The sequence below is a fragment of the Camelus dromedarius genome, chromosome 8, assembly GCF_036321535.1.
Source record: "Camelus dromedarius isolate mCamDro1 chromosome 8, mCamDro1.pat, whole genome shotgun sequence".
NCBI lineage: Eukaryota > Metazoa > Chordata > Mammalia > Artiodactyla > Camelidae > Camelus > Camelus dromedarius.
The window spans coordinates 71,218,452-71,231,005 of record NC_087443.1 but is presented as its reverse complement, the minus strand read 5'-3'; the positions used below and the strand labels follow the sequence as shown (position 1 = coordinate 71,231,005).

The 12,554-nt window shown below is 36.6% G+C and overlaps 1 protein-coding gene across 2 annotated transcripts in view; it reads left to right on the top strand.

Moving 5' to 3' along the window:
* The window catches only part of PDZD8 (PDZ domain containing 8), a 74,671-nt gene that overhangs the window by 51,544 nt on the left and 10,573 nt on the right, over positions 1–12,554 (top strand). For both annotated transcript variants that reach the window (XM_064488478.1, XM_010987205.3), the window contains exon 4: positions 9,570–9,732. In XM_064488478.1, coding sequence (XP_064344548.1) covers positions 9,570–9,732 — 163 coding nt within the window. The remainder of the gene's footprint in view (positions 1–9,569; positions 9,733–12,554) is intronic.

Genomic DNA, 12,554 nt, shown 5'->3' with positions numbered 1-12,554 from the left:
TCCTCAGCCCAGGTTCAAAGACTGTTAGGACAGTAATCATATCCAAATGATTACCTTGCAGATACACTTAGGTTTCTTCTTTGTCTCTCTCTTTTTAAATCTGATTGAAGTCTCCATTAATATTCTGATTTGCACCTAATTTAAATTTTTTAATTCCTTTCCAATTTTCCAGAGGAAAGTGAAGGAAGGGAGAAAGGAGAATTAGGTTTCAATCCACCCAGATAGGTGGGAAAGAATTAGTCCAGAGACCTTTCCCCTTGGATCCTGGCTGGTCCTGGGGCTGGGCAGATATCAGGGAGGGCTGAGCTAGCCCAGGAACCTAGAGCTAGCACTCGTGCTGCCCAAGGCTGACCTGTGTCTGTACTCCACCATTTTGGCCATTGTTCGTAAGCCAAATTCAGAACTGTAGCATTGTATCTTTCTGCCCCTGAAGGGTCAATCTAAGCAGTCTCTCCAAGTGACAAGTATGCTCATCTCAACAGCAGATTTCCCTGAGAAAAGCAGGAAGAACTTTGTTTATGATTTTATTTTTAGGGCCTTAGCCTTCATTTAGCAATTTATGAAGTATGTCTTTCTCAACATTCAAATTTCGGTTAGGTAAACAAAATGTATCCATGGGAGAAGTCTGTTTTCCAGCTCCCTAGGGTTGTGGTTTATGGCCTTGAGAGTTCTTGAGTTTGGGGAATATGAATAATGTAGATGTGGCCTGTGAAAGGAGAAGCACTTAATGGTTTACAAATACATAGATCTTTATGATGCTTTTTTTGTAAGAGGTAGGTTTTACAGCAAGCAAACTTTTGAAACATATTTATAAGATTTGGGTTTTTTGTTTACTTAAGAGAAAAAAACCTTCCTCTTATGCTAATATTCATGAAATTTGAATTTTTTGTAAAGGCTTAGATGGATCCACGTTGGTTAAATATTATTTGCATTCAGGTTTTCAGCCACATTATAGTATTATTTAGCACATTTAAATGCTTTTTTTTATACCGGTACCATTTATTAACTTTGACCATCTTGGGCATGAAATTGGTAGTGGAATTGATGTTATGCTGCTTTCTTTTGAGAGATCTTTCAGTTGAATGAATAGGATTCCCTCCCTCTTCACATAGACTGAACTTGTCAAAGAGCTGTAATGTTGAACTTTTTTCGCTTCCGAAAGTGTATCATGCTGGTCCTCATCTCCTCCCTTCAAACTTGCCAGTCTGTTAGATATATTGCCTCCATTTTGACCTGGCCTAGCAAACTCCTACTAATCCTTCAAGTGTCAAATTACATTAGTTTTTTAGGAATACTTTCCCTGCTCTCTAAATATTCGTTCGGTGAGTCCTGTTAGATCACACAAGTATTGTAATTATTTGTTCATGCCTGCCTTTCCTGCTACCATGAGGCCAGGAACGCTCATCTGTATTGTTCTTGGCTGTACCTCCCAGACCCAGCACACAGTACTTAAGCATTTAAATGAGTGAATGAATCACTTAATGCATTTTTTTTTTCTGTTACTTTTCTTCCTCATTTGCTTTGCTATAGGTTATGTTAAGTGTGTGTTTCTTAGGTCAGTATTGGTTTTCTGAAAATATTACTTCCATTTCATTTTGGGAGAGGAGGTATAGGCAGCAGTGTGCCTGAAGATCATAGACATCTTTTTTTAATTTTAATATACTGAGAATTCTGGTAGGATAGGTACTGGTTTACATTATGGACCAGAAATGGTTATCCTGTTATGGAATGGGAATGATTATCTGCATTTAAAAGCTTGCTGTTAAAAAGTCCAGTTTTATACAGGTGTTGTGTAGTTTGTTGTGTCATCTCTTCCTTTCCTGCCTCACCACTCTACTGAAAAAGCTAAGAAACAGTAGTGATAGCTTTTTCAGAAACTTTTCTGATGACTGCCCGGAAGTATACCTGGTCACAGTAATTTAGGGTCTTTCACTTAGTGATCCTTTTACTCTTTCTTGCATCTTTGGGTTTTTTTGCTCAATGTTACAAGCTCAAGTAGGAGAGAACAGTTTGTAAAAGAGTTATATTGATGTGTTATTAAAATACATCCTTTTCTTATCCATTGTATAAAAATTATGTTCATGTTAGGAAGGGATTTTAAAAATCAATATGTTGTTTTTTCCCCGCAGGTGAAAATAAGGCGTCTCAGCTGGCTCCAGGATAGGCTGAAAGGATGTTAGTGTGTGAGAGCTCTTAAAGGCTATCTTGGTGTTTTTACTAAATTGCTCTCCACCAGATAGGTACACATACAGCTAGAATTTCATAACCTGTGTCTGACATTATTGGTGAAGTTAAATGCAGGCTGTCTGCAATCTTGTATGTATTGACTCATGAGTCAGCTCTTGTAATTGCTGTTTAGCTAGTGTCTGTAATTCTTGACAATTAATAGGCTTTTTTTTTTTTTGGTATGTCATACAAAAATACTAAAAACAGTATTTCTACTCTAGTAGAAATTTGTCTTTTGGTTTCAGCAAAACTCAGGCCGGTTGACACAGGCTAAGCCACAGAGAAAACACTTTTCCACCCTATATTTTTTTCTATTCCTATTATAGATTGGTTTACTGATTATTTACACTGACAACACAAAGTTTCTTCGTAACAGTTCAGGATATAATCAACTACTGAAATATGAGTTACAGATAATAAAGCCCATTTTCACTTAGCATGTAGAGGGTGCTCAAGGGCAGGGAGCAAGTTCATGCTCCTGGCCCAACAAGGATGACCTCCAGTAGTCTGCGCTCCTTCCAGACTCTCTGAAGCCCACCTCACTGCCCCTGGGGGTGGGCATTGCAGCTTAATCATCATGGAGACCCTAAAGATGCAACCTAGGAGTTTGGAGGTGCCTCACCCTGCACCCTTCGGAGACCCTCTCCCTCGCTGACGCTCCAGGACCTGGAGCTGCCCTTGCGCGCCTGGGGTCCTCTTGATATGGAGCAAGGGCTTATGCGCCCAAGGTGTTTGACAGCAGGTGTTTGAATCAAAGTAAGGGTTTATTTGCAGGGCGCCAGGCAAGGGAGTGGGATCCATTCCAATCTGGTCTTTGACTTAGGGACTTTTTTAAAGGGGAGGAACAAAGAGACTGGGCTTAATCATCATCTTGTGACATATCTGTGACATTTTAAAAATATGTGATTTTTTAAATTGAGGTATAGTTGATGTACAGTATTTAAGTTTTAGGTGTATAACATAGTGATTCACAATTTTGTACATTATATTCCATTTATAATTATTATAAAATATTGGCTATATTTCCTGTGTTGTGCAACACATCCTTGTAGCTTATTTATTTTGTACATAGTCGTTTGTACCTCCTAATCCCTTACCCAGCTTGTCCCCTTCCCTTTCCCTCACCCCACTGGTAACCACTAGTTTGTTCTATGTGACATTTCTTTTTTCTCTTTTTTAATTGAAATATAATTGATTTACAATATTGTGTTAGTTTCAGATGTATAGTGAAGTGATTCAGTTATATATTTTCAGAGTACTTCCATTATAGGTTATTACAAGATATTTAATATCTATATGCTGTTCCCTGTGCTATCAGTAAATCCTTGTTGCTTATCTATTTTAGGTACAGTAGTTTGTTAATCCCATAGTATATGTGATATTTCTTAGTCATAGTTCTGGGAGTCAAGATGGCTCTTGTTTATGATTCTCAGGCCACGTGGTCCATAGCTTTGGGGTCTGTTAGCTCATCTTGCCCTGAAACAACCTGAGTTTGTACGTTAATGATGATATCTACAACAGCAATTTTGGTACATTAATGGTGTTCCCAACAGCGATGTTAGCCAGCTGAGTCTAGGTGATTAGTGTTCAGTTAGCACAGGACTGGGGTCAGAAGTGACTAAGAAAGTGAGTAGTTTTAGATCAGATAACTATGAACTCAGTAAGGAAACTGTTTTAGGGGGACTTGGTTTCACTCCGTAGGAGGGTGGCGAGGACAGCACCACACTTCTGATGCCCCGAACCCCCATCAGCTCCTGGACAGGGCCCCCTGTCCGTGGAAGAGGCAGCCTCTGGGGTCAGGAGGAGCCGCTGGAGTAGCGCCGCTTCACTGGAGTAGTGCTCTTCCCCTTCTCTGACTCATCGTGCAGGTGCCACGTTCGCGCAAGGGGAGGTGGCAGAGGCCCTGGCCTAGGTGTAGGGGTGGTGAGCAGATTCCATCCTACCTACATGATGTATCTGTACCTTTCTGGTTAATAAATACAGCATTTTGAGTTTAATGAGCTACTGTGTATGACAGTCTCTAACACAGAGACTGGTAAGTTAGAACCTGTTTGAAACAGATACTCACTAAAATTCGCATAAGCAAAAAAGGGTTACTTATTTTGAGGATATCATGGTGTTTCATGGATACCACAGTCATGCGTCAGGGCCACTGTTCATGAGTGTGCAGGTTAGGCTCTCCATAGCTTTTAGTAAGAGTGCAGCCAGGCCTTAGAAACAAACTGGAACCAGATGCTAAAGCACTGTGAGGCCTCTCTTTCCTCTCTGCTCCTGGCTGTTTATGTGCTTTATTCTTCACTCCACAGACTGGCTTTCTCCCCTTCCCAGTCCCTATGAAGATACATAGATACCTTCAGCTACATTTATGTTTGTTCCATTCAAGGACTCTCTGAATCTGAATTCCCACCATCCAGGAAGGAACTCTGTTTGGTGCAGCTTGGGTCAGGTCTGAGCCCCTGGACCATCTAATGAGGCAAAGCAAGGGAACCATGTTATACAAGCATGGCTGCTCCCACTGTAACTATGCTAGGGACTGGAGGGCTGTAGAGATGGGCCGAGAGGGGGAGAGTTTGGCAAACATCAGTGTTTGTTTTGCTGAGCCTACAGTGAACATTAATTTCATTTCTTCTTTCTCTTATATCTGCTGTGCCACAAAGTACAGGTAAAGGAACGTGTTTACAGCAAATAGATATTAATAGCAAACTCTGTATACACTTACTGCAAAATAACATATTGCAGGACTTTTTAGGATAATCAGAATATGGAAGATTCTGTGGTATGTTCTATGAACTGTTCTCTGAAATGCTATTTCTTTTTCCTAGTAAAATGTTTTGTTATAATTAGGGTAGGAATTTTCTTTCCCATTATATTTCAACTGACTCCATCATGATGGTTCTAACTTTCTGATGTGTCCTGAACGCTTGTCTCCATCTCTTTGCTCTAACAATGTTTCCATGACCTAGAAAGATTGCCTCTCCCACTCCATCCCATACGCTCACCCCAGCTCAAGACTATCTGTTCAAATTCTAATGCATTAAGATATAACCTAAATGTCATCCCTTATATGAAGCCTTCCCCAGACTGCTCACCCAGAGGCAGTCTTCACCTCCCCCAAATTCCCGTCATACTGTATCCATACATATCTTGTGGCACGTTGTGCTACAGCCTTGGAATGTAATTTAGATACTCTCTAAAACAATGCTAACTAATATTTAGATATTGACCACAGTGCTTCCAACCCTCTGACAAAGGTAGACTCTTGTGGTCTGAGTTATCTCATACAACTTACATCACCACAGATTTGGACTTGGAAGATTTGGCCTAAAACTTCCAGACAAATTCCATGGTTGTAAAACTGAGATATTGCTTCTAAGGAGAGAGGTGTTGTGACCCTGTTTATTACCTCACCTACAGCAGAAATTCTGATTCTCACTGGGACACTGAGGGACCAGGTGTTCTTTGTTCTTTAAAAGAAACACAGAAAGCAAATTTACACTTTCTACAAAGATTTTGACTGTGAAGTTCTATAGATGTTAACCTTTCCTTAACCATAGCTTATCTTTTGGAATAGTGGAATACCCATATTTTGGTGGAACTTAAAAACATCTAATTGGCTTCTTAGGAAAAAGGAAAAGTTATTGCATGATGATTGTTAGAACTGACTGAATGTTGGGGAAAAAATTTTTGCAGCTGTTTAACTGTTTATATAATTTTCTCCTTTCTTTTATTAATGTATTATATTGACTGACTCCTGGCTGCTTGAATCAACCTTGAATTCCTAGAATCAGTTCCACTTGATTATAATTATTACCCTTTCCATGTACTATTGGATTGAATTCCCTAAAATTTTGTTAAGGAATTTTGCATCCATATTTGAACATTAGAAATACTAGTTTGTAATTCTGCTTTCTTGCTTTGTGTTTGTCTGGGGTTGGGAGTCCCTTAACATGATTTGGGAAACGTGCCTTCCTTCTCTATTTCTAAAAGATTCCAAGTATCTTGTTAGTTCAAGGATTCACCAATGAAGCAATCTAGATTTGGAGGGGGTTTTTGTGTGTGTGAGGGTTTATGAATTTGATGTATTTGATTGATACAGGGTATTCAATTTCTCTATTTTTTTAGTCAATTTTTGTCATTTGGAAATTTTCCAGTTCATCTAGGTTGTCAGATGTTTTGACATAGATTGTGCATAATGTTGTCTTACTCTTTTAGTGTCCGTAGATTTTGTAGTGACACTCCCCTCTTACTTTGATTTTAGTAATGTGGTCTTGTCTTTATTAGTCTAGCCTAGAGGCCTATCAGTTTTATTGATCATTTCATTGCATCAGCTTTCATGATTTCTCTGTTTTATTTTCTATTTCATTGATTTCTGCTCTTTCCTTCTACTTTGGGGTTTCTAGTTTAAGGAAGGAACTAAGATCACTAATTTTAGATTTTTTTCCTGATACAAGCATTTAAAGCTACAAATTCCCTCTAAACTGTTTTAGCTGCATCCCACAGATTTTGATAGGTTATATTTTCATCATTCCATTCAGAATATTTTAAAATTTCCCTTCTGATTTCTTCTTTGACCATGAATTACTTAAAGAGTGTTGTTTTACTTTCCAAATGTTTGGGGTTTTCCTAGTTATGTTGTTGTTAATTGATTGCTGATTTAATTCCATTCACAGAACATACTTTGAATTTCAGTCTTTTTAAATTTATCAACACTTGTTTTATGACTTAGCACATCCTGATGAACTTACCATGTGCACTTGAAAAGAATGTGTATGCCGCCATAGTTAGGTATGGTGTTCTACAGATGTCATTTAAGTCACGGTTGATAATGTTCAGATAGTCTGGGTCTTTGCCTGTTTTTTCTAGTTATATTGGTTGCTGAGAGAAGAGTGGAGAAGCAGGTTATACCTCCGATGGCAGGTTTGGTAAAGTAATAAATTGCAAAGGGACATATATATTCAAGGATAGGAGAATTTATGACTACGTTTTATAACCTACCACACGGTTCATTTTAATTATTCTTTGTGCTTTGTATATATTTAAAATTTTCTATAATAAAACCTTAAAAACCAAATCCTTTCTGGTAATGATGTCATATTTCAGGGAGTGCATACCATATGCTAAACCAGATGTAGAAAAAATATTTAGAATTTCTATTTGTTTATTTTCCTCATTATTTAAAAAAGTTCTATTTTGGCATATTTTTTAATAGTATGTGATATATCCAATAATCTTAAATTAAATCTGAAAATATAGATAACGTGTTTGAGGGAGAATTATATAATTTAATATATTTTTTTGGCTATTCTTGTTTAAAAATGGTAGTTTTACCCCAATGGAGATGTCAGTTTTGTTCTAAAAGTTATGGTATCATTTGGATCATCTTATAAACTGTATCTTAAATAATACATTAAAATAAAATTTTGTGTGATAGTTATTTTTTAATATTTTATTTTAAATTTTTGTCAGATTTTTAATTGAAGTGTTTTATACCTTAAAATCACTGTCAAAACTTAATTGTAAGTTTTAAATTTCAGAGAAGGCTAAAACTATAATTCCAAAATTAGATGGGTCAGCAGTGTGAGCTTAAGAGAAAATGAAACAAGATTTTAATAAAGGAGAAGAGAGAAATAGTATCTTAAGTTCTGTACAACTATGAAGTTAAGAGCATTTACTAATAACCAGTAGTAAAAATTGGATGGGGAGTAATTGAGTATTTGCCCTTATTAATTATTCCTACTAAAAACCTTATTTCTTTTCCCATCTGGACTGTTTACTTCACGAATCATTTGAAATGCAAAGGGAATAATATGATTGGAAAGGAGAAAATAAATTAAGAAACTGAAGTACACAAAAGCCTTTACTAGCCTTGGTGACCTTCTCAATTCCATCACTCAAACCTCCATTCCATTTTAGGAATAAAGAATAAATAATAAAAAACACATTCCAAGTCTGAGTGTTAGTTTTTAAAATTTACAGTTCTCAGACTCATGCAGTGTAGTTTTTTAACCCCTCAACTACCATTAGCTTTCTGATATTAGAAAAATTTGCATTCTAAATTTTAGCTTTAGTACTCTGTTTATTAAGTATGTATTTATGTTCATGGATTTGAGAGAAAGTGTTTTTTAAGGGCTTTTGTTAACTGAAAAATACTTTGAACATTATTAGGTGATTACTGCATCATAAGACAAGAGATGAACAAACGTTTTTGGAGATTTAAACACAAATAATGTTTTATGGGAGGGTTTTTGTTGGTTTTTTGTAAACCTTTAAGTAATCAAAAACTTGACTGCATTTCCCATTTCTTGATCATAATATGATTAAGATTTTCCTTAATCTAAAAGCAACTATGTAATATCTATTAACACTTGTATTAAAGAACAACTTTTGGTAAGGGTTCTTTTACCAGCCAACATGATTAGGTAGGAGAATTGAATTTCTAGCTTTTAAGTAGGATTTGTAAATTAAAGCAAGACAGACAGTGATATATTTGGATATTAGCAGGTTATTTGGTAAAGTCCCTCATGAGGTATCTTGAAGAACAGGCATGACCTGAATGATAATTCAATTAGACTGATTTGTGATTTAGCTCAATAAACACAGATTGAATTCTTGTCATCTAGAGGGATGTGGCATTCTGTCCTTTTTTTTAAATCAGTGATTCAAATAAGGATAGATAGCATATATTGTTTTTTTTAATTCATGGATGATATGAATCTAAGATACATACCCCTGATAAATTGGATGACATTTCTTTAGAAAAAAGAATGATCTTGATGAGTTAGAACAGAGTATTTCATTAACAAGATAACTCTTAATAAAACATAAACTCTTTTCCTCCTCAACCCCAAAACATTTAGCAATACACCATAAAAAATGGAAATTCCAAAGCACATATAATGACATAGAAGATTATTTCCATTATATTTTAAAAAGCAAGATTCAGAATCATATTCATAATGGGATCTCGGTTTTCTCTGTGTGTGTGTGTGTGTGTGTGTGTGTGTGTATTAGAAAGTATGAATTATTAACAGTAGTTACAGTATACAGTGGTTTTCTTTTCATTTTGCCTTTCTGTTTCCAAATTTTCTACAGTGAGCATGGATGTTTAATAAGACACACTGAAGATAAAGTGTTTAATTTTGTTGATGGTCCAAATGTGCGGCCTGAGTGTATGTTAATTTATATTGCCACAATATAGATTTCCTCCCTCATTTATGAGTCTGTAATAATAATCACCTTGGTACAAAACTCAGCGTCAACTGTAGTGCTCTTGATACATTAATGTTTTCTCAGACTACTATGAACCTATTGAATCTGTTTTCATTTTTCTCTCCTTATCAAAGGTTGAATTAATAAAGGGAAATTTACAAAGTGTCGGACTTACACTTCGTCTTGTCCAGTCAACTGACGGGTATGCTGGGCACGTCATAATTGAGACTGTGGCCCCAAACTCGCCTGCTGCAATTGCAGATCTTCAGCGGGGAGATCGGCTGATTGCTATTGGAGGTAATTATGCTGATGTGCAATATACTTGACATTTACAGAGAAATCAGAAAATAGATGTGGGAGTTGTTCCTTTCTTCCCTCTTTATTTCTATAAGCCTGTTACTTTTATGATGGAAAGAAAGTAATAACAATACTATAAATAAAAATCTGAAAGAAGCCTTAAAAAATTTAAAATACGTATGCCATTTTAGTTCTGATGTATAAATCTTTAAAATGCTTCGTCTTTAGACCATTTTTCTGTAACCTCTCTAATTTTCCTGTCCTTCCCTTCTTCTACTTCTCTATTTTTTATTAAATGTCAAAGAAAGGGCAGGTCTACAGTTGTCTTTCTGTATGACCACCACCATTACTACTCCAAGCCTAAAACTGACGGTATTAGCGCTACTACCCCTATAACTTAGGATTAGATAATGAACAGGAGAGTGAGTCCTTGTCTAAGAAAGCACACCTGAACTGTCCTGTGGCCTCGTGTTGTTCCTTGATTGGTCAACCGTTTGTTAATAGACTGTCATTCAGAGTGCAGCCCAAATCACTATCACTGGTGGAAAGATGTGTCACCTGTATGCCTTCCTATCAGTTGGATCGATATCAACAAAAACTCTCTGTTGATAGGCAGATTATTTGCTTGAATGTTTATAAATAAGCAGTAATATTCACTGTGGACACCAATGGCGAAGAAGTCCGAACCTTTTCAGACCTTTTAGTACCTGGCCCACCCATTCTAGACTTGTCAAGAGATTTCTTGAACACATGGTTGGTTACAAATGAGCTTTTAAAGGCAATGTGGAATATTCCCTCATAGCTAATACAATAAATAACAAGGTATATGAGTTCCTAAATTAAGGAGCAATTGTCCTTGTTTATATGTCAAAGAAACTCTGCCTTTAATTCAAATCCATCATGATAATAAAATAATGAAAATTATTTAATTGTACACATGGGAGCCTAGCTAAGTTAGTATTTCATATGGAAATCCTTCTAATCATGTCATAAACAGTGCTTTTGAAAATCTCTTGTGTATTCCAACTACCCAGACATGGTGCTAAAATGTAGATTCTGATTTCAGTAGACCTGGGGTGGGGCTCCAGGCTCAGCATTTCTACTAAGCTCCCAGATGACCGTGCTGGTCCTTGGACACTTAGGATAGTAAGGCTATAAAGTAGACCTCATCCAGTACATAGTCATTTAACATAAACATAACGGTTACTCTCAGCTAAAAACCACAGTTCGGTATAATTTTTTTACATCAACACATACCCTGTTTTGGTTTTACTACAGCATAAAATTGTGTTTTTTCTCTTTTATGAAAGATTTTTGTTTTCAATTACACAAGTAGTAATTATCAAAAATAAATAAATCCAAGCAGTATAAATACATGCAAAGTGAAAAAGCAGAAGTCATCCCTTCATGTCTAACGTGTAAAAAAAAAAATAATACTCACTGAGGTAAGGGCCAGGTGTAATACACATTCATTTTTTATAGCTGTACTTCCTTTATATGGGTATACAATATTTTTTAAAATATTTAGTAATGAGATTGGTGATAATTGAAACAAGATTGGCAAAATGTTTGTTATATCTGAGCTCAATGATGGAGTTCATTTTACTTTTTATATTTGCTTATGTCTGAAATATTCTCAAAGAAAAGTAATCCAGATTTGGCTGACCAGTCCACAAAGCTCTTGGTAGTTGGGGAAGAGATGGGATGAGGGCAGATGTTACATCACAAAGAGTGAGTTTAGACTGAGTTGAAGTTTTTTTTTGCCTACTTCAGATCATTAGATGAACTTATTTTTCATTTATGACAAACTACAATTTTGCTGGGACATGGTATAGTTAGAGGGAAGCAGTAAAAGCTATGGCTGGATGAATCATGAAGAGTCATATTAGAAGCTCTGAATTTCAGTGGGATGAGTTTGGCGAAAGGTTTTTGAGCCAAAGCTTTAGGAAAATTAGGAAGCAGTATATGTTTGGAGATTAAAATAGGGAAGGTCTAAATGAGGGATTCCAGTAAAGAGCTGTTTATTACTGTAGTTGAAGCCAGTGATCAGGAGGATCTGAACCAGGAATGAAAATGGCCTGGAACTCTATCTAGTAAGATTGACAGCAGAATAGATCTAGGGAGTCAGCCATCTCCAGAATTCAAATCATGTGACTGGGAGGGTGGCAAGTTGATTCACATAGTAGTGAAGACAGGAGGATGAGAAGGTCAAAGAAGGGTTTTCACTACACTGAATTTGTAGTTTTAAAGAAACATCCAGGCGATGCTATCCAGAAGTGGCCCGGAATGTAGGACTAGAGCAAGGAAGAGGGGACACCAACCAAAGAAAAAGTTGATAGTTGAAACTACTGAAATGGGTGTAATCCAGGGAGAGAACAAAGAGGCAGAAAAAACTAAGGATAAAACCATGGGAACGTTTGCATACAAGGGGCAGATACAGGTGGGAAAAAAATAAAGCAAAGGAGAGATGATCAGAGCCATATTAATAGTGTTGTGAAAACCATGGAAAAGGAAGGCTCTAAAGGAGAAGAAGGAAGGGAATTAAACCATTAGCAAGGATGAATAATGGAGTAAAGTCCTGAAGGAGCTGGGGAGTAGGAACCAAAGTCAAGTAAAGGGATATTTTCTCCTCTGAGACAGCTTAATACTGAGAATGATTGACAGGGAGAAAAGGTGGCTTCTTGTTGATCTTTTGTAAATAAGGTGATGTCATCTACAGAATAAACGAGAGCAGGGAGAGTGGGATTCAGGGGAATAGGAAAGGTTTGAAGCTGGTGTTTGAAGACTTAGTTGTTTCAAGACCGGTCAAAAGAATGCTAAAG